This window comes from Mus caroli, unplaced genomic scaffold, assembly GCF_978045245.1.
Source record: "Mus caroli unplaced genomic scaffold, Mus_caroli_1 scaffold_8, whole genome shotgun sequence".
Classification (NCBI taxonomy): Eukaryota; Metazoa; Chordata; class Mammalia; order Rodentia; family Muridae; genus Mus; species Mus caroli.
This window is the reverse complement of record NW_028227263.1, coordinates 54,895,693-54,920,710: the sequence shown is the minus strand read 5'-3', so window position 1 is coordinate 54,920,710 and position 25,018 is coordinate 54,895,693. Positions and strand designations below refer to the sequence as shown.

Below are 25,018 nucleotides of genomic sequence, written 5' to 3'. Positions count from 1 at the left end.
AGTGTCCAAAAGAAATAAAAGAAAAAAAACCGTAGGAAGTGAGAGCACAGAGCAAAAGAAATAGCTATTGGCAAAACCAAACCCTGGGTGGCAGCTAGGCGTGCCAAAGAAGCTTGAAGGAGCCAGGCTACCCTGTAGGGCCCATAGTTGGCTTTTTTGAATACTGAATCGTTTCACCACAGCAAGAGAGAGTTCCATTAAACTCTCATATAAAGACCCACAATTAGACCCATAGCACAGAACATAGCCTTAAAAACCATCTACCCAGATAGGATCTAGAGAGAACAAGAGTTAGAAACAAAATCAAAGGCCAGAAACAGGATCATGTGTTTATTTCTTCACTAACTGTACTGAGAATATTGTAGGCACACTGTCCCTTGGGTTGCTAATGACAACCCATACTGGCTTGTTCCACCTCCAATTGCCTCCAAGGTGTCCAACACTTAACAATTATACTTTCTCAGTTGACATCAGCTGGAACTTTTTGATAGACGAGCTCAGCCACCTCACACAGACCTACTGCTAACAGTGGTTTTCCTTAGGGTTTTACTGCTGTGAACAGATACCATGACCAAGGTAACTCTTACAAGGACAACATTTAATTGGGGTTGGCTTACATGTTCAGAGGTTCAGTCCATTATCATCAAGGCAGAAACGTGGCAACATCGAGGCAGGCATGGCACAGGAGGAGCTGAGAGTTCTACATTTTCATCTGAAGGCTGCTATCAGAATACTGGCTTCCAGGCAGCAAGGATGAGGGTCTTAAAGCCCACACCCACAATGACACACCTACTCCAACAGGGCCACACCTACTCCAACAAGGCCACACCTCCAAATAGTGCCACTCTCTGGGCCAAGCATATACCAACCATCACAGTTGGTTTGTTGAGCAAAGGGAATTTTCTTTGGGTAGTCTGCAGCTGTGCTTACCATCTTTGATTCATTTGTGTTTATAGTGCCCTTCTGCCAGGTCAGCTTGGAAGGACTTGCTAGATGGAAAGAAGTTTATGTGCCTATGTGTTATCCTTTAGTACAGCTGGCAAAGGGCTTAAGCATTATCTTTCACTGGAGGAAACATTTGTCTCTTAATATTGACTTTACCCTAAAAGTGCCTGGCATGAGAGGTTAAACTCTAATAAGATCATTGACGCTGGAAAACCCTTCTGTTAGAATCAAATAAGAAATTTCTTCAAGCAAATATGGTTGAAGAGCTGTTCTTTACCTTTCTCCAGGTGGTATCACAATGGCAAGTGTCCCTTTAAAAGAGAATGTCACTGCAAGGAGCAGCTGGGTCTAGTTTCAAGGTAGCTTTAAGTTACTTTCTATACTCCAGTTCTCATACTGAAAACATGTAAAACCAACGACTTGGTAACTCAAGACCTTCACTGAGGCATTTGACATGACACTTCATCCTCTTAACTGTGTCTTTTGTCCGGGTTCAGGTTCCTAAGAAGTAAACTCCCTCTACTGCAAGCTGTGGACAGAGATGTAACTTTCCTTGGATCAAGTGCATTTAAAATGGGGAAAAAAATATGGCTTTTTACCCAGCCATCTCAGGTAGTCATCTTGGGCGACCTGGTAGGGATTTGGGCTCCAGGGACACCTGTTTGTTCGTCTATGGTCAGAGCCACGATGCTCTGTTTCTCCCCAGTGCCCAGCCACGCTGGCATTGTCTGTTATACCCCTGAGACTGTGTGAATTTCTCTAAGTGGCCACTGCTGCCAGCGCGTAACTGTCAAGACAGAAGGAAGCCAAACGGCCAAGCAAGGCGTGCAATTGGAGTGAGAGCCAGAGGTGTACTGCCTCTGTGGAGTCAACTGCGGCTTCTCTTCCTTCTCACACACATGGAGTTTGGAGCTGAAGAACCGCAGCCCAACACTTAGCCAACTGGATGTGTGTGAGCCGGCTCTGAAGGTTGCACCGCCTCTCCCGAACCTCCTGCTGGCAGGATGTAAATATACCTGCAGACCGGCCAAACAGGACTGCCTTTCCCCCCAACCCCTCCCTCCTCCCACCCTCTCCCCGGCTAACCAGCATGAGAGGATCGGAGAAAGCAACAGCCCGCAAGTGACAGCTCCAGCCGGAATCTGCTCGGCTCAGCCTCCGTGGGAAGTTGATTGTGCAGAGGCTTTCATTGTGAACCTCCGCTGGCATCGCTATGTTTGCCTCGATCTGGTATGCCAAGAAGCTGGGTCGCAGGTTCGTGCACAATGCCAGGAAGGCGAAATCAGAGAAGGTATGGAATGAGTGGGGAGGAAGATCGCTTTATGGATGTGCCAAGTGCCTGCTCTGGGCTCTTGGTCTGAATATAGACGCAGCCTTTATTCGCCGGTTGTAAGAACCTGCCTCTCAGTGGAAATATGGTCCATGCCACTTAGGAAGGGGCAACTCTTAGAGGCTAGTTCTGGAGGGAGAAGAGCATTCCGGTTGATGGGGATCTTGGCTATTCGAGCTGTTAGCTGATATCAGCGGTTGATAGAGAGGGTCTCCACAGAGACAAGTATTCCCTGGCATTGCATCGGGTGGAAGCAGGGGAGCAGCTGCAGTCTGTGCTTATTGGGGGAGCTCACTAGTAAACTTGTTGCTGGATTGCATTATTTTTATTACTGTGATCATTGGGTCTATGGGAGCATTATAAATATAAATACCTGTGTCTTTCTCTAGCACACGTGTCTCTGCGTCCTGAGAGATTTAATGGTGACTCTTACCACACCTCACAGAAGTGCTTGATATTGTTTCCACTGAACAGCAACAACAAAATCTTCATTACAAAAGTGTTTAGAATGGGCACGAATTCTATATTCAATGGGCTACTGGTCTCTGTTTAGAGAATGGCTTTTTGTCCCTTGTATTCCATACGATGAGTTTCCAGAGAATTTCTGCACAGATTGACCTCCTTAGTTTTGTTTCTCTAAGAAATTAAGATAGTCTGTAAGTCCCAAGGTGCACTAAAAACCTGAACATAACAGAAGATATTAATTTGCATCTTTGATTTTTTTCCAATGTTTTTTGAGGCACTGGCCCAAACCTGTCATGTTTTGGAAATTGGGAAAGCAAAAAGGATTTGGTAGGTGCTGGGGAAACTTCCTTTAGCCCTCCAGAATCTTGTTGAATCCCACATTGTCTATATTTCTCTGAGGATGTTATTTTTAGCCCAGGTTCATTCAACCTTTCACACATTCCTGAGGCTGACCCAGGATAGCTCTCAGGGTCTTTGGTACTGTTATTCTTCCCAACTACAAGGATGATATTGCTACTGCGTTCGATCTGTTCTGTCAGAGTAGGGATGTTGATAAAATACAAGAATCCCGTGATAAACCAAGATAGAATTGCATTGTGATAAGAAAATATATTGTGGTTATTTTCACTTAAGGGCTGTTGCCTTTACCAGTGCCTAGATCCAAAAAACCACCACATGATCGCCAGCTTGTTCGTCATTGACCCTTTTGATAAAGGAGTGGGTGGGAAGGTTTAGGGTAACATAGGTTCCTTCTGCATTTTATATGTCACAAACAGCAAACTTACTGTGTTCCAGTACATTGATTTTGGAGTCTTGCTTCAAGTTATTTTTAAGGAAAGCTACTTTGAGGAAGTAAAAAGACCTTCTATTAGAGCACTTCTTCTTTTTTTTTTTTAAGGAAAAAGGTGTTTCTCTCCATAAAAATTGTAGGCTATATGGATGACAGGACTCTGAAAGACACTAGGGGACAATGCCTTCTGGCAAATTAGTAAGAAGAGAAAAGTTGACTCTTCCAGTGTTATTTAATTCGGATTCAGACCTGTGTATGGCAGCTGTGTGTGAAGGACTTGAAAGGCTGTTAATCTAACCAAGTGACTTGGGCTCAGCCTCCGTGTTTTCAGCATGTACAGGAAGTAGCAACAGGACTCAGGATATCCTCTTCACTTCTGGGCTGGATAGTGCCTAGAATAGGCAAGAAGAACTCCAGCCTGAAGGATCTTTTTTATTTATTTATTTATTTATTTATTTATTTATTTATTTATTGCCTTACTCGGAGTGTAAGATGCACTCACATCAGGAACTGGGCATCAACTAAAGTCCACTAGGCTGTCAGAGTGATGAGGACCTAAATGAAACAAAACAGATTCATTCTAATACCCTGAGCTTGTGAAAAAATGGCTGGGAGGAGCTAATTTTGAATACTGGGTGCTGACATCTCTTAGAGTTTGTACTTGAGGAGTTCCTAGAATAAACCTAAAGGTAGGCTACCTGAAAAAAAATGTAGCCACTCAGATAATACCTGGTGAGTGGCAGTGGTTTATATGGTATAATCAGATCAAATTACTTATTTAAACAAGTAAGTATGATTTAGTATTTTCATCTAAGAATTCAGTAACATACTTTAAGATGGAGGTTGATAAATAATAGCACAAACTGCAGCATTTGAGGGATAAGTCTATATTATGGAAGTAGTCATCAATTTACTATTCTTTATAAAGGTTGTCTCCTTCCCCATCTAACAAGCCACTCTACATTCACTACAGTCCTTCCATCCTACTTTGTCACCCAGGTATGATCTAGACATTGTGTTTCTCAAGGCTCAGTTAATTGAGAGCTAATTAGGAATATAAAAGTCTAAATGCTATCCTAAACACATAGTTTACTATTATTTCTGGTCGTTTAGTCTATCATTTGGTCTCAGTTAAATATTAGTGCAGTTCGCCAGCATCATGAAATGTCTGTCACAATGATTACCATGATAGTAATATTATCAATAACTGCTCTCTGTGCTCTTGCCATCATCACACTGCTCTCTGTGAAATTTCATTTGATCTTCATACCCTATATGACATGTTCTTTTTCTAAAATCTTTCTAAAATTTCCTGGAGAATAGCTTGGCTCGCTCAAGGTCACAAGAATAGTAGTAACCATCAGTGCTGGAACTTGAACTCAAAGCATTGTAATCGATATCTTTGGTTCTCTTGCACTGCACACAGCTCTCACCATTTTCTAGAATCTTCTAATGTACTCTTGTCTAGATAAGATAAGCATTGCTTCTCATCTTCTCCTCTTTTATATTAGAACTCCCAAAGTCATGAAGTTTCCAAAACTCAAAGTTTGTGATTTTCATAAGTCAGCTGCCATGCTTCAGATAAAACAATAACTAACTATGTCTAAAATTACCTGTTCCATGAGCTGAGCAGTGGTGGCACACGCCTTTAATCCCAGCACTTGGGAGGCAGAGGCAGGCAGATTTCTGAGTTCGAGGCCAGCCTGGTCTTCAGAGTGAGTTCTAGGACAGTCAAAGCTATACAGAGAAGCCCTGTCTCAAAAAAACAAAACAAAACAAAAAATCAAAAAACAAACAAACAAAAACAAAAAAGAAAATTACCTGTTCCATTAATGACGTTTCTCCATGACGCCTCTAGTTGGATAAATGCAGCAAGGTATTTATTGGCCCCTATTATTCTCAAAAAATAGCTTGTAATTATCATGCCTTTATAACCTCAATATTGACATTTGTACTTATTGATCTTTCTTATCGGCTATAAAGATGTCTTTCATCAAAAAGGACCTAAATTTTAGCCAATTATAACTGTGGTTTCCTTTAAGAATGAGTCAAAGATGTTAGATGATTCACATTGCTATTTTCTTCTGAAAATGAAAAGCCACGGGTCCTTTGTTATTCTTTCACTGAAAGGATTGTTGCTCAGACCAGCAAATTCTATGAACAAAATTATCCTAAAAGTGGTAATGTGCAACTAGGATTGCTTGGTCACAACATGGCATCTCCATTTAAACAATTTTTCCTTCTTTTCTGAGATCCTTTGTAGTTAGTTGAGAAGTTGGTGTCTCTCTTTTCTGCCTGTTGTTACATTTTGACTTAAATCTCTTCAAGTAGACCATTTCCAGATTGTTTTACTTTAAAAGGGTAGGTGATACATATGAGATATATTGAAAACACAGTGTCAAGTCACAGGAAAATGCCAAAGAGTATTGAAGTACTGAAAGTTGTGTACCTTCTTTCAACTCATTGTTTTGATTTTCATTTTTATGCTTTTTACTATTTTAAGGGGAAACATTGAAAAGTGCCTGAATATGCACATAGGGGAGACTAGTGTCCACATCCTTCATGTAATAAAAGTAGCCATGGATAAACTAGGCAGTGTGAGATAACCAACAAGTGATGTAAGTTTCTTAACATTAGGGCGTATTTACCCTTGGAAACTTTCCCAAGCATTAACACCCTAGAAACCTTGTTCTTTCTAAATGTAAAGCATTAATTCAGAATAAACTGAAGGGAAGGACAACCAAGTGATGAGCTTGTCAGCAGAGTGGCCAAAGAGAAAGAATCATGACCTTGGTGGTTCTAGCAAAATATAAAAAGGATGGGCACTTTTAAAAAGGACACTAGCTAGTCTTGCTCTTTGGCATCCAGCCTGAAGGCAGACATATGGCTTATGTAACTTCAGTGTTCTTATCTATCAAATGGAACTTTCTCCTCCCCCCAACCCCACTTTTTTTTTTTTAGTTTTTTTTTAATTAGGTATTTTCCTCAATTACATTTCTAATGCTATCCAAAAAGTCCCCAATACACTCCCCCCCACCAGTCCCTCACCCACCCACCCCCACCCCTTGGCCCTGGCATTCCCCTGTACTGGGGCATATAAAGTTGGCAAGTCCAATGGGCCTCTCTTTCCAGTGATGGCCGACTAAGCCATCTTTTGATACAAATGCAGCTAGAGTCAAGAGCTCTGGGGTACTGGTTAGTTCATAATAATGATCCACCTATGGGGTTGCAGTTCCCTTTAGCTCCTTGGGTACTTTCTCTAGCTCCTCCATTGGGGGCCCTGTGATCCATCCAATAGCTGATTGTGAGCATCCACTTCTGTGTTTGCTAGGCCCCGGCATTGTCTCACAAGAGACAGCTATATCTGGGTCCTTTCAGCAAAATCTTGCTAGTGTATGCAATGGTGTCAGCGTTTGGAAGCTGATTATGGGATGGATCCCTGGATATGGCAGTCTTTAGATGGTCCATCCTTTCTTCACAGCTCCAAACTTTATCTCTGTAACTCTTTCCATGGGTGTTTTGTTCCCAATTCCAAGAAGGGGCACACCACTTTTTAAATATGGTGAATGTAGATGTTTTCAGAAGAAAGGAAAATCCTTTACTGTGATTGCCTAGATCTGACATAATTTGGCCCCTTTACTATCATACCTTGTTCTCCACCCATGATCACATAAACTGAGAATCCTAAGCTCTAAGCAAATTCTCACTTGCCCTATTCCTTTTGTTAGCTTCAAAGATTTGGCCTGACCTGACTTGTTCAGCTAACTATCTGACCACATCCCAACCCTTCTGCATCTTGAAGGGACATCATTATTACTAGGAAACACTATGGCCTCAAAGGCCCAGACTAAATCTCTTACCAGTCCCTACAACATTGTTGTAAATCATCTTCATATTACTGTAATTATCATTAGATTACTTGAAATACAGGACTTTTCAGCTTTTGTACCAGATGTGTAGAGGCTAATAGAAAGAGGCTAAACATATGACTATCCTTCATATGGTACTTCTTAGACTTTATATTGTCACCCCTTGTAAGATGCATCATTATTTATTACCCAGAGACAAACGAACAGTGAATGGATCTGGGATGTCATAGTACTTCTCAAATGCACCTTCATTACAGAACTGTTAAACTGGAAAAAGGGCTTACCTTTAGAATGAATGTAGTGCGGCACGAGGCTGAAGGGATTAATGCATTTTTATTTAAAGATGGAACAAGATAATATAAATAAACTGCTGAAAGGTAGCACTTCCCATCCAATTACTTGCATCTCGTTGTCAGTAATAATGATAGTTTGCATAGAGATGTATAATAGTTAATACCTAAATGTATCATACAGATTTTCCGGTAGAGAGAGAACTCATTTAGCATTGAGGATTCTCTTCTGTATTTAGGAAGGTAAATAAAGAAGTAAAATGCAGATGAATGCTATGTAAGTGATATATTAAAAGCCAAAATCATAACAAATCCATGTAGATTACAGAAGAGAAAAACACATTCCAGTCCCTCTCCCTCTCCCTCTCCCTCTCCCTCTCCCTCTCCCTCTCCCTCTCCCTCTCCCTCTCCCTCTCCCTCTCCCTCTCCCTCTCCCTCTCCCTCTCCCTCTCCCTCTCCCTCTCCCTCTCCCTCTCCCTCTCCCTCTCTAAAACAATGGAACAATAGCTAGCACTTACTGACTTCATTCTACAGTATGTAATTAGGTAAACAATCCTCTGTAGAGCCATATTCTCTAAATTAAATACTAACTGCATGTTCTATATGAATATGTATACGTAATGTGTGTATACAACTACTTAGATGGTAGGTATATTTCCCTATGAAAAATCAATTTTGAAAAGTGACTTTACATGCATTAACTGAATTTTGCTTGGACTTTAGAAAGTATGGCCTGAGTGTGGATGAGCTGTCAGTCCTCGGTACATGATAGATTCTTTCTTGCCTATTCTTGTCTCATGCTAGAGTAGTCTGACCCAGAGAGAGAAATAAACAGTTGTCCTCTCCCAAATCTGTTTCTTTGAGCTTTCTGATTCCCCAATCTACAGTCATGAGCAATAGTATGACTCAGCACCAGTGTCAGGCAAACTGTGGTGACCAGGAGGACAGATGTTTGCCCATGCTGAGTGCAGCCCTGCAGATTGTTCTTATCACCTTGCAGAGGGACTGAGCAGTGAAAGGAGCAGCCTTAGTACCTGTTCTATGGTCCCCAACGGCTACTCACCCTGGCATTCATAAGGCACAGCTGTTGTCAGATCGGGAAAGCAAGACAGGGGGAAAGAAAGAGAACAAACTAGCTGGAGGTCAGGAGAACAGGTCATACAACCCCTGTGAACCTCATGTCAGTTGTGTAATGCCTTTTGAGCAGAACTTGAGCACTAGGATGTATAGCTTACATCCTTTATTTCATCTAGTCCTCACTTTCACTTGCTGTGTTGCTTTTATATATAGCCAAAGAAACTGCAATGTTGGGTACTAAAAGGCTAGACCAGATCATAATTTGGTAAAGGGAGTTTTCAAAGGCAGGCATTAGTGACTATAGAGCCTGTAGATTTTATGCTCTGTTCTATGTTTTCTAGGGATAGTCAGGCCTCTGAGTAATGTTGAAATGACATCTGATTTCTCACTACAGTGTGTTTAGAGACCAGATAGGCAGATGGACGCACTTGAGTCTAGTTTACAGAAGTTTGCAAAAATAAATTTTATCTTTCCCCCTTCTGCTTCAGAGGCTTTCCTCTGCCTTGTATGAATAGATTAAGGGAGGAAGATGAGAAGCTCCTCAGTCTAGTAAAGTAGAATCACCTACCCAGAATACTCTGTAAATATCCATGACATTCCACTTCCTATTTGCAAATAAACCTCATGTATGAGTTTATTAGAGAAGCTTCTCTCACTTGAGCAATGCCCTGTGGCACTCACTAATTTTGTCTGAGCTCCATAGTTTCATTTTTTGAAGGTAATCACTAAGTCTTGAGTAACCTTGTCAAAACATTGTAAGTTTTGTCCTTTTCATTCAGGACATCTAACACAGGGAGTTCCTGAGTGAATTATGCATGAACCAGGGATTAGTATGCCTGGATGTTTACTGGTTGCATCTTCTACTGCTGCCTATGCCTTCTTAGATAATCTGTCTTGGCTTGAATTCTTCATTTGCAGCCAGATTTCTTCCCAGCTAAACATTTTTAGATTTGTATTTAGTATAAAACTACAGAATACTCTAAGAAAGACTTTGTCCTCATTTGTGCTTATCCACCTATAAGTCTTATATGCTTAATAAGTCCTGTGTCAGGATAAGCATGTCAAATGAATGCATACAAAAAAAAAGCCTGGGACTGCCTTGCCTGTTCTTTAAAAGACCATAATGAGACTGCACCCATCTTCAAAGAAGGAGCAAGATGAGGGGCCCTGAAGGTCATTTCCCTCTTGCTTGCTACCTATTTCCTTTGAAGATAGATAATATGAAGCAGTTGGCAGCCTTCTGTTTGAAAGATTAGTTTTCTGTCTCTTACTCTTCATGACACTGACTCCAGAATTGGAAGGACGATAGCTACCAGAAGATCAGAATCCTTTTCAACTAACAATGATATGTCAAACTCAACAATTTCCAACAGTTTTGCTCTACATGTCTCAAGACACAGGCTTGTATGTAGACACAAAACATTTTTTTCTACTTTCTAAGCCTGTAAGTTTTAGTTATTGAGAGAATTCTCCTTCCACTAGCTATAGACTGAATTATGTCCTCTTCAAAGTTCTAGTCCATAGTGTGACTTAATTTAAGACCTTTTAGGAAATAATTCATTTTAAATTACATTAAAATAATAGAGTCCCCATCAGTAGGATTGGTTACCATATTAGAGGAGGAATGGGAAATTGTATTGCTTCTCCTGACCCCTAGTACTGACTCTCATTTTCTCTCAGTGGCTCAGTATACACACAGAAAAGGCTACAATGAAGGAATGAATGGTCACAAGAACCCAAAGATTGTTGAAACTCTGACTTTGGACTTCCTGATCTTCAATACAGTGCAAACTTACTTTCTGCTCTTTGAGCTGCTGAATCTCTGATACTTTGTTTTAGCAGCAGAAGAAATCTGAATTACAACCTCCTACTATAATGGCCATATAGGATACTATGAAATAAGGAGTAGTTTTCTGGTGCCAAACATGGGTCTCATCATCAAGGATGAATAGGTAGGTTAGCTGAGTGTTGCTATGAATACAAAGTGAATAAGCTATGGAACCCACACAACCTCAACTGATCAATCTCATCTGATCTTTTCAAGAAACAAGAAAGGCTATTAAAAACAAGATAGTAATCAAAAAAGAAAATAGATAGCTGCTGTTTTTGGAGGGTCAGTTTATTCGACTGTATATTCTTTTGTCAAACTCATAGGACAAGAGAATGAATGCTAACTATTCATCCAGCAAACTCTATATAAACTTTTTAAAAGCACTCATTAAATCTTGCCTTTCCTTCCCATCTCTACTTGTTACTATACAACCATGTTAGTAAGCTTCCCATCTGTCTTTGTTTCTTTTTCTGTTGCTGTGATAAAATACCATGATTAGAAGAACTCAGTGGAAATAAAGTTTCTTTCTCCTCACTGTTGAAGGGTGTAGTCTGTCATAGTGGAGAACTCAGAGGGGCAGGAGGTTGATGAAGCTAGTCATATCACAGCCACAATCAGGAATGAAGGTGAAGCACATGCTCCCCTGCTTGGCTCCCTTTGCCTACTTATATAGTGCTAGATTCCAGCCAGGAATGGTGTGGCCAAAGTGAGTGGGCATTCAGGCATGTCCAGAGTCCTGTTTCCCACATGATTCCAGGTTCTGCAGAGTTGACAACTAACATTAACCACCACATAATCCATTTAAGAACCTGCTTGAGAAAATCAACTGAAAGGAAGAAAAACATCCTCTGGGCTTCATGTTTCAAAGGATTCAGTTGATGGTCACTAGCATCTATTGTTTAGGAGGCTTATCACCATAAGACAGAACATCATGAGAGAAGACAGCATAAAAGAAAGCTGCTTACTGCACTGTGGCCAATAATAGGGAAGAGACCAAAACAGAGAGCATAGCAAGAAAACACACTCTCCACAGAGAGACCTCCTCTAATTTACTTCCTCCACTAGCCTGCCAACTCCTACGATTTCAATACTTACTGAATAGTACATTCATCTCTGAACCCATCAGTAGAGTAGCTTATTGATGAGAGTGAGCTTTCAGGATACAGTTACTTCCTAAAGTCCCACAAGTAGTGAATACTTCTACACCAGGGACCAAGCCTTCAATATATGATGAGCCTTTGGGGGACACTTCTCACTCAAGACATAGCAAAGTCCCTCTGAAGCATGAACATAATGATATCCTTATAACTGAGCATGGGATAAAATTCCTACTATGAGAAGGGATTTAGATTTGTCACAAGTGTTTGCAAAAAGCATGGAGAGAATGACAGCTGATAGAACCAGGAGATCTTATAATGGAGTTCATTCCCTTTTCAGCATTGTAAAGCTGTGCCAGTTGACAGGAGAAAAATTGATGATTCCTTAGCATGGGACTAAGGAAAATAAATTTTCTATGGGAGGGAAATGTGTCCTGTCATGGGATTTAGGAGTTGAGGGAGCGATGCCTGAGAAGTATAAAAACAGGAAATGTAGGATTTTTTCTTATGCCTTCTTGTTTGAAAAATATTGTAGGTTAAGATTTATTTTCCTTTGATTTCTAAGTTTATTGTGAAAGTCATTTCTTACCTTTCTTGACCCCTGTCCTTCACACATTGTTTTTAATTTTTTTTCATCACTTAGGAGCAATATGGCAGCTAAAGACTTTAGATCCATATGCAAAATTTACCTTATTGTTGCAGAACCTTGGGTACATTGATTTTTGGTTCTTTCCTGTGTTACAAACAGTAGCAACCTTCTCTGTATTGGCTTCCTATCGAGTCCAGTAAAAAACTTTAACATTTCCCTCTCTTGCCCCCACTTCCCTTTTCCTACCCTCTCCCCTTCTTTCCATTTCAATACACAACCTAGTTTCCTAAAGGAAACAAGGCAGCTTTTGGTAACTTATTCATTAATGATGCCTCTTTCTCTACTACTCCCTTGGGTTTCAGAATAGTCTTGCTTCACCATCCTTGTTTTATAGAATGAAGAAGTATGTAATTATATCTCTGCTACTAGAAGGAGGAAAACAAGAACATGGCGGGGGTGGGGGGGATGTTGTTGGTGATGGTGGTGATTTTTACGTGAAATTGTTACTATAATCTGGAGAGCATTTGAGTCTTTAATTTATTACAAAAACTGTTTTGCATCATTATAAACATCCCACCTCCAAGCTTTGTCCTTTGCCCCCTCCCAGTCTCTCAGTATCTGTAAAATCATTTTTGAAAGAGTAATTATATTTTATGAATGTTGAAAGAAAGCCTATCCCTTCTCGTTTTAAGGGAAGTAAAGCATTCTGAATGACTCTGGTCTCAGGCATAGATGGACCACATCACTTTGCAGCTTTATTTTCCACTCATAAAACCAGAGGAGTTTCATGGGCTCTGAGAACTAGGAAGGGCCTTTGTTTTATAGGTGATAACTGCAACATTAATGAATACTTCCAGAGTGCTTATTGTGGGCTTCCACTATTGCTATGGTTATCGACCTGTGGATCTCAACCCCTTTAGGGGTCTAATAATCCTTTCATGGGGATTGCCTAAAACCATCTGCATGTCAGATATTTACATTATAATTCATAACAGTAGCAAAATTATACTTATAAATAGCAGTGAAAATAATTGTATGATTGAGGGTCACCACAACTTTAGGAACTGTATTGGGGGGGGGGAGGTCACAACATTCGGAAGATTGGGGACCACTACACTATTGTATGACTTCACATATTCTGATTCTGCTAGTTTTCACAATCACCCTATTTGCTAAGTAACATCATGTCTACATTTTCACCTTGAGGCTTAGAAAGGTCAATTTGTGACCAAAGATACACAGCTAGCATGTTCTACAGCGGGTTTTGGAAACAGATGATCTAGATCCGAGTTTACATTCTCAACCATGACTACATGTTACCTCTCTGATCGAAGCCATGTTAGGATAGTTAAGCTTGGATATTCCCAATTGCAAGTGATCTACCTGAAATTTTTTATGCTCAGATCACCAAGACTGGCAAGCACTACCCTATAGTCATGGATAAGGAGCAATTGTCAGGATTGTTGTCTTTTGTTTTTTGTTTTTATGTTTTTTCATAGTACCACTGCTTGTATGTATGCAAATTTTTATATAGTGATATTGATAATTTAGGCTGATATTCTCAGTAAATAATTGACCCAACTTCCCCATGACTTCAGAGCCTGGTTGTAATAATAATAATAAAAGAAGTCATATAACAGGGTATCGTTTGGAGAAAAATTCCACATCAGTGGTTGCATTAATTGCTACTTTGGATGTTCCTGCTGTGAACTGAATGGACCCACAGTGGATCTATTTCTTAGAAATAACCATCTTTATTACCTCTGCTCTGGGATGCATAGTTTTTAGATTTTTTTGAGACAAATACCTTCTCTAATCTGTTTCCTTTTTCCATTTTTATCCTATCACTAATCCATTTTGTTGTTATAACTGGTTTAATGTTTTCATATTCAATCTGTAAAGAATAAAAGATGCTATGGTTTTTTTTTCTTTTTTTTCTTTTTTCTTTTTTGCCTTTTACTCTCCCGGTGTGAAACATTTGTTAACTCCCCAAGTGCAATGCTTTAAGCATCATGTTTAATTCAAATGCTATCTCTTATTTTATAAAATTTGGGTTTTGTTCATTCCAATCTCTGGAATTCCGAGACCGTATGTGATACATTAAAGAGAATTTCTTTTGTTTTGGAACTTTTCCCTGAGAAAGCTGCAAGAAGTGCAGACTAAAGCACACCTGACCAGCAAGGTGGTGCATGGTCGCAGTTGTGAACTACATTGTGCCTTTAGAAACCAAATTTAAAATCAATTCCTGTTAATTTCTACTTTGGTATCCCAGTTTCTTATAACTTACCTTAGTTAAGTGCCCTGAGCAATTTCAAAGTCATGTAATATTTTTTATCCAGTGATTCAAAAAGGCTGACTACAGGAAACTAAAATTAAAGTACGTGTGTTATCCATGGCCTTTTAAGTCAATTAATATTCAACAAATGCTCATTTCCCCTTGGTGGTGAATGTAGACTTATTTGCACATTTCTATTAATAATACTGAGCTGGGACTTCTAAAGGGTGCAGAAGTGATTGAGGAATGCTGTACCCTAGACCAGTAAGAATCAAGCAGAGAAAGATACATGATTGAAACAAACCTCTGACATGCTCTGTGCTGTTTTATCAGACTAAGTAATCTGGCACTTTCCTTCCCATTTCTTATGCCTAGCACAGATATTTTGCAATCTTGGAATAGAGGATCATGCATGGTTACAAGTCACCAGGTACAAGACTGACTACACGGCACTGTTATCCAATAGTAGAATGAAAGGTGCCCAACTTCATCCTGTTCCTAGGTAGCCCAAGGGGACATTCATCCATAGAATCCTTCTAGAAAACACAAATGTCTCAAACTGATGAAAGCTGTTGATTTTGACACTTTTTTGACTCACTTCCAAAATGTGACCTGTCTCATGTAGTTCTTATGGGAATCAAGTGCAGATATATTTATAATATAATCAACATGGTCTAAATGTTCATAAAGAAGTAGATAATTTGACAAACTGTTCAAACAAAGCACCTTAGAAGTTAAATGTAATTCTACACAATCTCTCCAATGACAAATGAATTCTCTTATCCCAGACTCTTGCTCTTAAGTTCTATTTTTTTTTTTTTGGACCAGTTTGGATAACTTCCTGGTCATAGCTCTGTGGCATCAGAATACATGGGTGAATAGTCCTCTGCCCGGATACAGTAGCCCTAACTTTCACTGAACAATATTTTTGGAGGATGACTTGACTTAAGCAGTAGGTCTCACCAGAGATGTGAACCACTCACTTGAACAACTTTTTACTCAAGTATATCTGTCTTAACATATTCCCTAGAGACTATGCCCTGAAGAGGCAGAACATTACCCTCTAATTAACATAATGCATCTCTGTCCATTTTAGGCAGCATATATGCTCTTGGAAAAGAATTGGTACCCAACACTATCTGTTGTTATTACACTTGGGTACTTGACTGTTTTACTATGCTCTTAGAGCACCAAGTGAATGTGATAAAATTCTCAATGTTAAAATATTACATTACTTTGCATTTCTTATTAACGTCTGATAGTTTTGAATGTGTTCTGTATCATTTTCTTATCACACGTATTTACACTGTCTTATCACTGGCTAAGCAAGTAGCATGTCTTTATGAAATAGACCCACTTAATGAAACTGCACATTCATGTCAGGTAATTTAAGGAAACAGCCTCAGCATTGCATAAAATTAGAAATATAGTGGTGACCATGCCTCCTCAGAACACAGTACATAAGACTGGCTGCCTTCTGGGCGGTGCAGCCATAGACAAGGAATACATTTAGTTGCCAATGAGGAAGGCTGTGAATTGTCAACTTTGACACAGTCTGACATGCAATATGTTCTGGGGTTCTATGCAATTCCATTTTCAGCGGAGTAAATGACACATCATTGTGAAGTAGGCCACTTCTGATTGTTTGAAAGAAAAAGTGGGTTGACTGAGAATTTAATTTTAACACCTCTGTTACAGTAGACTGCCAATTAGGGTATAGGCACAACTGAATTTCTTCTGAACTGTTAAATATCTTAGTGTCCAAACTGATAAATGTACTATATTTCATAGTCAAATGGTCATACAATTATTTTATTGTGTTAAAATGTATACATATTATGTCATCAAGTACATTTTCAATATTGTGTGACTATCACTATCATATCTTTTTATAATTTTCATCACTTCTAAAGGAAACGTTGTACCCACCAGAAAGTTAACTTTAACATAAAAACACATCCATTTACTATTTGAGCTTGGCATAAAACATGCTGACGAGTTTATCACAATAATTCCATTCATCTGGTGTAGCTCTTCTAAAAACATCTTTAAAATACTTATAAATGTTTGGGCTTCTGTTTCTACTTCAGTAAGATTTTATAACATGTGAAAAAATTTTAAGAATTTGTTTCAAGTAATACGATTTAACTAAATACCTTTAGCTTTACTAAGATTAATAATTAAATATTTAATTGTGTAATAAATTATTATGTCACATGATCACTTAGAGTGGATATCCATTTACATAAATGTTTTACAGGGTATTGTAAAAAACCTAGTAAATTAATTATGACAATTTAGACTTCAGCTAATTAAACTCTTCTTTAGCACTTAATGGTGTAAAATAAAACAACTTTGACAGAGATAATAATTGACATGATGGTCTAGTTGTACCAACCAAAGATAAAATTAGACAAATAGAATGTGCATCTATTTCAAAAGAAAAAGTTGTGTTTTAACTACCCTCTACTGTGAAGTTGATTGCCAAATTGAAATAAGAATTATGTATGCTTTGAGGAGTATACTTTCAGTTAATACCATCGTTAGTTCACCAAGTCTCTCTCTCTCTCTCTCTCTCTCTCTCTCTCTCTCTCTCTCTCTCTCTCTCTCTCTCTCTCTCTCTCTTTCTGGTGTGTGTGTGTGTGTGTGTGTGTGTATGTGTATGTGTGCATGCTTGTGTTTGAGAGCATAAGTGAGGGAGGACAGATGCATGCATACCATACCATATGTATAGAAGTCAAGGGAGAATTTTTAGAACCCAGTTCTCACCTCCTCAATTCTCTTGTTCCTTCTGCTGCACTGAAAACTACACAGATTTTAAGTGATTCTCCTCCCCCATCTCTCATCTTACCTTAGGAGCTGGAATTACAGATCTGGGATCTGAAATGAGATCTCCAGGCTTGGACAACAAGTGCTGTTACTAAGCTCATTCAAACATTTGTAATGAGAATTGTTATAATCACTATATCAGTCTGACAATTGACTTTCAAAGTTTTGTCATTGTAGCTAGAACTAAAGTGGGATTTTTGGAACACCATAATCCAATGCACAAAGCTTAGGTAATACTATACATGGGAGAAAGTGTGCTAATATAAAATAACAACAATGATATTAATGGTCAGGATAACTTGCTATAGGTGATATTTATAGCCAATACTTTGTACCGATATAACTGAGGTCCATATCTATTTACTTTAAGCATTCAACATTTACCTTTATTAGGCCATCTCTGTCATCACCGAGAATTTTCCTTCCTACGCTGGAAACTGTAGGTATGAAAAGTGTGGAAACATGTCAAAGATATGTCTGCATTTAATTACTGGTCCTGCCTTGACTTGGAAAAACACTATGATTTCCTTGAGGAAGCATCACATTTATAGTCTGAAGGTTTGTTTCACCTTTTATTAACTAGAAACCTGACTTCCTGAAGGATCAGGTTTTAGGTTTCTTTCTATTTTTTTTTTCTGATCTGTTAAGCAGGGATGACAGACATAAATGACTAACACAGGAATATGTTAGACAACAGAAACTCAAAAGTCAATGCATTTGTTGATTACTTCAAAGAAACAATTAAAATTCTTAAAGCATCCATAACATATTCTTAACTAAGTACCCACACCCACAGCTCCCACATACACACACACGGTATAATTTGTCCAATTTTCCTTTCAAAATGTGAAGTTCTTAGGCAATTAAGACAGAAATCTTTCTAATAGATGACTAGATGATATCCCAATTCAAATATAGTCATTACATCTGTTCTACAACAGAGGTCCTATGTATTCAATGGGATTTCCAGGCATGAAGACACAAGTAGTGAGGACAGGATGGAACCAGAAGGAACCTAGGTAAGAGGATAAGAAAGGGCCTGGCAAGCAGAGGAGGTGATATACTTATTCTAAGAATAGGCATTCACTAGGATGTGCACAGATTTTAAGTTTGGGCCTTTGATGGAGCAGCAGGAGGCTGATGTCAGTCTGGGCAAATCATGAAGGGAGAACCTGGGAAATGATGGAAAAGTCACCTGAGGCAGTAGGTGAAAGTTTTAGCTTGCTATTTAGTTATTTCTGAATGTTTGGGTTTTATTTAGTTAATGATAAGGCACCAGCAAGCGAATGAGAGAGAGGAGAGTATCACATTTAAAATTTGGAAATTTTTGTTCTAGTTCAAAATTGAGATGTATTAGAAAGAAGGAGAGTAAAGTAGAGGCTACAACATTTTATAGTCTCCTCTAGGGAGAGCGTTGGTGCAAATTACCTAAGGCCTTTGAAACAGTTTCTTTTTAAGTTTGGTCAGTATGGCATGAGGATGAGAATGTATATCTCTTAAAGAAGTTTCAAACTAGTGCTGCTGATCTCAGACTATGTTTTATGAAATACACATGCATGATAACGGGACATTTCATGTAGTTCCAGAAACTGAGAAAATACAATAACCTAGGTTAATATATTAACCTCTCACAGTTCTAGTGGGGAGAATTCCAAGATGAAGGTGCCAGAAAATTTAGTACCTGGCATGGTTCTGCTTCCTGGCTCCTAGCCCGCTGTTTACCAAGGTAACTTTACACAGTAGAGGGAGAAGAGCAATCTCTAGGATCTGTATTTTAAAGGCCATGATATCATTCCTAAGGATACTGCTGTTAGACCCTAGTCATAACCAAAGACCACTGCGTTAGAGATTAGACTTGAGCATATCAATTCTGGAAAGGTCCACTTCTTAGCTTTAGAAGGGACCAGCATTGCTCTGTATTGACAAAATGAAACAAAAGAGGTGGATGAGATTGTATTCACAGCTTAGAAGTGCTCTGATGTGCTTTTGTCCGGATTATCTGTCTCTGCCTTAGGTGTCTGATTCTTTTGGAGGATGCTACCTGAATTAAAACAAATTAGCTGTTTTCTAACCACCCAAATAGGCAAAACTGAGCCTCAGTCATGACCTTGTTTTCTATTCAGTTCAGAGAAGAAAGAGACTGGCTATCTAAGATGACTCGTTTCTAACACAAGTTTTGCTACAATAGAGCTTTGTACATTCCCTTTGCTTTTCAGTATATTCTGGCCAAAGAAACAAACCTAAGTTCTTTTTAGAAGCATTGTTCGGTGTTTTCAAAGGTATGGTATACACTAAGGCTGTTATTCTGATCATTTTCTATTGCCTGCCTTTCTCCTGTTTGATGCCATGCTTGGGTCTATCTGTAAGCTGAACATGATCTCTCTGATTACCTTTCCTTGTAACCAAGCCTTCTTTGTTCTATGTTCTTCTTGTTGCTCCAGTAAAACTGACTTCATCTGCAGAAAAGGGACTTTAATTGACATAATTAACGCTGTGGTGGTTCCCTTGGATTTAAAAGTAGCTGTTGATTCTTCCAGAATATAAGGGCATTACCAGTTAGATCCAAGCATGCTGTGTGTAATAATCAAGGTGGTTTGGGAAGATTTTTGTGCTCTTAATTAGAAATGAGATGAGGTAGCCTTCTATCAGCAGGAGATTCAGGACACAGCCTTGAATTTTCATTGAGTATAATGGGATTACCTCACATTTGAGACAGTATTGTCACTGACAGGGCACAAAGCCCTTCCTAGGAACTTGCACTGGGGCATGTAAGGGATTTCCAAAGTCCTAAAGGATTTATTGTGGACTTTGAAAGATCATCTCTCTCTCTCTCTCTCTCTCTCTCTCTCTCTCTCTCTCTCTCTCTCTCTCTCTCTCTCTCTCACACACACACACACACACACTTTTTTTCTCTCTGCTTTTTTCCTCTATGTGTCATTCATGTTCAATAGTAGAGAAAAATAAGACCATAATTGTTTGCACATTATTTTAGAATATTTGTGTCTTTCAAATATTGTCCTTCTAATGGGAGGGCTATTGAGGATTGTTTTTCATTATGAGACAGTGTATTCAGCATGGCCTAAATGATGTCCAGAATAAATTTAATGTACATTTGTAAGCGTTTGATGTGGTTGCCTAATATTGTAGCTCATAAATGTTTATGAAGATAAAATACTATTACATTAGTGTAATTTCTCCCAGGTATATAGAGATAGATACTGAGCAGACATTATTGAATGCAAATAGTATTTTGAAAGCATGTATAAAACTTGGAGTGCGTTTTAATTTCAAAGTAAGAGCAGATTTGACTTAATTAAGCACCAGGGATCTTACATAAGCAACCAAATTAATATGTCTTTTCTTCTTGCCTATATTCTCCTTCTCAATCCCTCCCCCTCCCTCATTTTCCTCCTTCCCTCTCCTCTGGTCTCTACTCCTTCAACTCTCCTCCTCTTCTCCACCACACACATTGTATACACTCTCTTAGTTTTCTTTTCTATAGATTGTCAAAAAGCTTGAGCACATATTTAAGTAAGAAATGTGCAAATCTTTGGGTATATCAGTGTAACAATGGCAGAATATCTGCCTTCATAGACTCTGAAAGAGGCAGGAAGTTAGTATGTATCCACACAGCAGCTTGAAACATTTAGGAATAAATATTTACTGTAGTTGGAAAAGAGGGTACTTCAAGCTGCATCTAAAAAGGAACAATTGGGCCCATTGGAGATAATCTTGACTATTAACCCTGAGGTGTGTTGTAATTTCATAAACAAAAGATACATATGATATTCCTAATTGCAAAATTGCTTGGAAAGAAAGTATGATGGAAAAGCTAGGTCCCATCAGGGTTTCAAACTCAGACTTTAGTTTTGTTGCTTCATACCAGTATACCTCACTTCCCATCCATGATCCTGGAATGTTGATCAGCTGGAATAGATATATAAAACTTTTCTTCAACTCTTTTTTAAATTAGATATTTTCTTCATTTACATTTCAAATGCTATTGTGAAAGTCCCCTATACCCTTCCCCCGCCCTACTCCTCTACTCACCCACTCCCACTTCTTGGCCCTGGCCTTACCCTGTACTGGGGCATATAGAATTTGCAAGACCAAAGGCCTCTCTTCCCAATGATGGCTGACTGGACCATCTTCTGTTACATATGTAAAACTTTTATAATCACCTTCAAGTGTTGCTCTGAGTCATGACTGCTGTCCATCCTCTTCTCCCTTGCATCCCCTCATATGCTGCAAGACATCTAAACCCCATGTGTGTTGTTAGAACTAAAGTAGAAAATCATTCTATTCAGGGTCTTTTGAGCCTTACTGTGTGCTGGGAGCTACACAACCCCCTGGCCAAAGTTGAAAAAAAGAGCCCAACATGTACTCACATATGTACACATGCATGCACATGTATGCGCGCACTCACACCACACACACACACACACACACACACTTAAACTTTTATATAGTAACACTAACATGCAGAGACTGTGTAGAATACTTTGGAACTAGGAGTGTTCATGAAACTAAGGGCTTCTGGTCAAAGACAAGAGATCCTCCTTGTCTTACAATATTGGCAAGAAAAACTTGTACATTAAGTGTGGCTTTTAAGTGTCAGCACTTTAGTAGCTAATGGGGAACTTACTTATATTGCATATAAACCGACTGTATTAATTGGGGTTGGGTGATACCCTAAGTGTATAATCAGGGTGATTTTTAAGAAAATTAAGTACGTCACCAGATGTTATATTTATTAAATAATTAAATTCCCCAAATTCTTCTAGGAAGGCTTCCTGGAGAAAGTGAGGTTCTAATGCCCCTTAATGGCCTGAAAAAAAAATCTTGAGAGATGAGGTATGGACCAGTTTCATCAGGAGGCGGCAGATTCTGGCGGTACTATGCCCCTCTTTAGAATTGGGAACAGAACACCCATGGAAGGAGTTACAGAGACAAAGTCTGGAGCTGTGACGAAAGGATGGACCATCTAGAGACTGCTGTATCCAGGGATCCACCCCATAATCAGCTTTCAAACGCTGACACCATTGCATACACTAGCAAGATTTTGCTGAAAGGACCCAGATATAGCTGTCTCTTGTGAGACTATGCCGGGGCCTGGCAAACACAGAAGTGGATGCTCACAGTCAGCTAGTGAATGGATCACAGGGCCCCCAATGGAGGAGCTGGAGAAAGTACCCAAGTTGCTGAAGGGATCCGCAACCCTATGGATGGAACAACATTATGAACTAACCAGTACCCCGGAGCTCTTGACTCTAGCTGCATATGTATCAAAAGATGGCCTAGTCAGCCATCACTGGAAAGAGAGGCCCATTGGACATGCCAACTTTATATGCCCCAGTACAGGGGAACGCCAGGGCCAAAAAAAAAAAAAAAAAAAATGGGAATGGGAATGGGTGGGTAGGGAAGTGGGGGGGAGGGTATGGGGGACTTTGGGGATAGCATTGGAAATGTAATTAAGGAAAAGATGTAATAAAAAATATTAAAAAAAAAAAAGAAAGCAGAGGAAGCCAAGAGAGAAGTGTGGTCGTGAGAAGAGAGTGTGAGACTTTCTAGGAAAGGTCTGACGAGGCAAGGTTGCAAAGGAAACATTAGGAAGCACCGTGTGCTAACTCAGTTAATGGGTTTGGACCTCAAAAATGATATAGCATCTGCATTTTCAAAATGACTCAGGAGGAAAATAAATTGCTGCTTTGGAAAGTAAAGGTGTTGCTCATGAGGATCTATGTCCACAGTACACAGAAGGCTCTAAGAACACGGGAAAGAGATAGATTTTAGAACAAAGCACTATAAGAAAGGAAGGGACATGAGCTATTTATAAAGTTACACTGAAAATACTGTTTCAGAAACAATACTGAGGAATTCCCATGGGTTTATTTTTTCATTTCATCTGTGCATTAATTCTATTGGGTATGTGTGTATACACACACACACACACACAAATGGAAAGATTGTATCTATTTTAAAGGGTTTGCATACCATGAGAAGAAGCAGGAAGCATAAAATTTGCAATTAAGCTTAAATTCAGTGCTTCCACTCTACCTACCTATTGAGTAAATGACACAGAGCACTATTCTGTGGTGGACGCCATAATATTATATATACAGCTTACTCAGAACCTACTGATCTAACTAATCGATGTGGCCACTTTTCTATTGCCATGTTTTCCAAAGTTAAATTACCTTTGAAGTGGGCACTCAAGCAGTGTGGGTTGAATCCATATTTATAGTTTAATAATTACCATGTTACATGTTTCATTCTCAAAAAAGTTATTTGACATTTGTCATTGATGTATTAGTCTCTCTAAATTATTTCTGTTTGTCTTAGTTCTATAAATGTTAAAAGGAATAGCAATAATGATAATAATGTTAATAATGTTCTCAACCTTGTCTTGATCACATACCTTGAGCCAAGGACTATTTAAAGTAAGCCTTTGTGTCATCTTATTTAATCATCAGAAAAAGTGTGAAATTTAAAACTGTTTCTCCACATATTTCTTGTATGTGGAAACTATGGCTTTAGAGGCTTAACTGACATTCTCATTAGTAATATTTCACAGACAATAAGTACCTGACCAGAATCTTCAATCCTACAGTGTTTTGTGGCAAAGCTTAAATTCTCTATCTCCATGCAATATACCCTTTTGACACAATCGAATGTGCTTTTAAAGTCAGAGTTAGTAGTTATTCCAATCATTTTTGCTTCTGGATAGTCAAAATTTGTAAACTTTTACTCTAATTCATGACCTTTGAAGTTGGTGACTGCTATTTTTAAATATTTTAACTAAAAAGAGGGTTGTTTTCTTCCTGAAGTAAAGAAAAATAGCAAAGACATTAAAAATAATACTCTGTCACTGCAAGTCCCTTGGCATCCCTATGACATAGCACATACCTACTGAAATATTTATTTGCTTGGACAAAAATGGGAGATCCAATTTCTTCTGGGTTGGAATAATTTTTCTTATTCTCTCTCTCTCTCTCTCTCTCTCTCTCTCTCTCTCTCTCTCTCTCTCTCTCTCTCTCCTATGCAACAATAATGTCTGTAGCCTTTATTTTGAACATCTTTCTTGAAGAAACTAAAATAGAACAAAAGATGCTGGAAATAGGATCATGAAAAATAGGGTCATTGGTGTCAGGCCCAGGGCATGAGATGGAAAAGGTAAAGATATTCGCTATCTGATGCCTTTCCTTCTTTACATTTAGAAAGTAGAATTTAAAATGAAAAGCAAGATATGGAAGGAGGCAAAGACTAGGTGGAAAAAATTCAGAATACTAATTGAAACTATCAATATCAAGAGGTGAAATGTACTAGCAATGGGTCAAATGTTCTGATTACTTTGGATGTTTTTACACCAAGAAATGTGATCAAATGAAGTAAACACACACACACACACACACACACACACACACACACACACACACACACAACTTATGAGATCAGAATGAAGTCTATTTGGTTTGGCCAGCTTTTGCTCACTGCTCATCATCTTATCTTGACTACCTGAAAGAGTGAGTTCACCTTCAGTCTAGATACAGGCTCTGCACCTCATTAGCCAGGCTGAATTTGCACTTCTGATTATATACATTTGTCCAGACAAGAACATTTGGATGCTCACC

At 38.9% G+C, this 25,018-nt stretch overlaps 1 protein-coding gene across 12 annotated transcripts in view; it reads left to right on the top strand.

Annotated features, from left to right (window-relative positions):
• The window catches only part of Dlg2 (discs large MAGUK scaffold protein 2), a 2,003,181-nt gene that overhangs the window by 1,108,876 nt on the left and 869,287 nt on the right, over positions 1-25,018 (top strand). Inside the window, exon 1 of one of the 12 annotated variants that reach the window (XM_085841528.1) lies at positions 1,020-2,236. The exons of 10 other annotated variants lie outside the window; for them this stretch is intronic. In XM_085841528.1, the coding sequence (XP_085697654.1) occupies positions 2,159-2,236 (78 nt within the window). In that variant the 5' untranslated portion in view covers positions 1,020-2,158. Of the gene's footprint in view, positions 1-1,019; positions 2,237-25,018 lie in introns of those variants that run through there. One more of the 12 variants, XM_085841530.1, reaches the window with a different exon arrangement.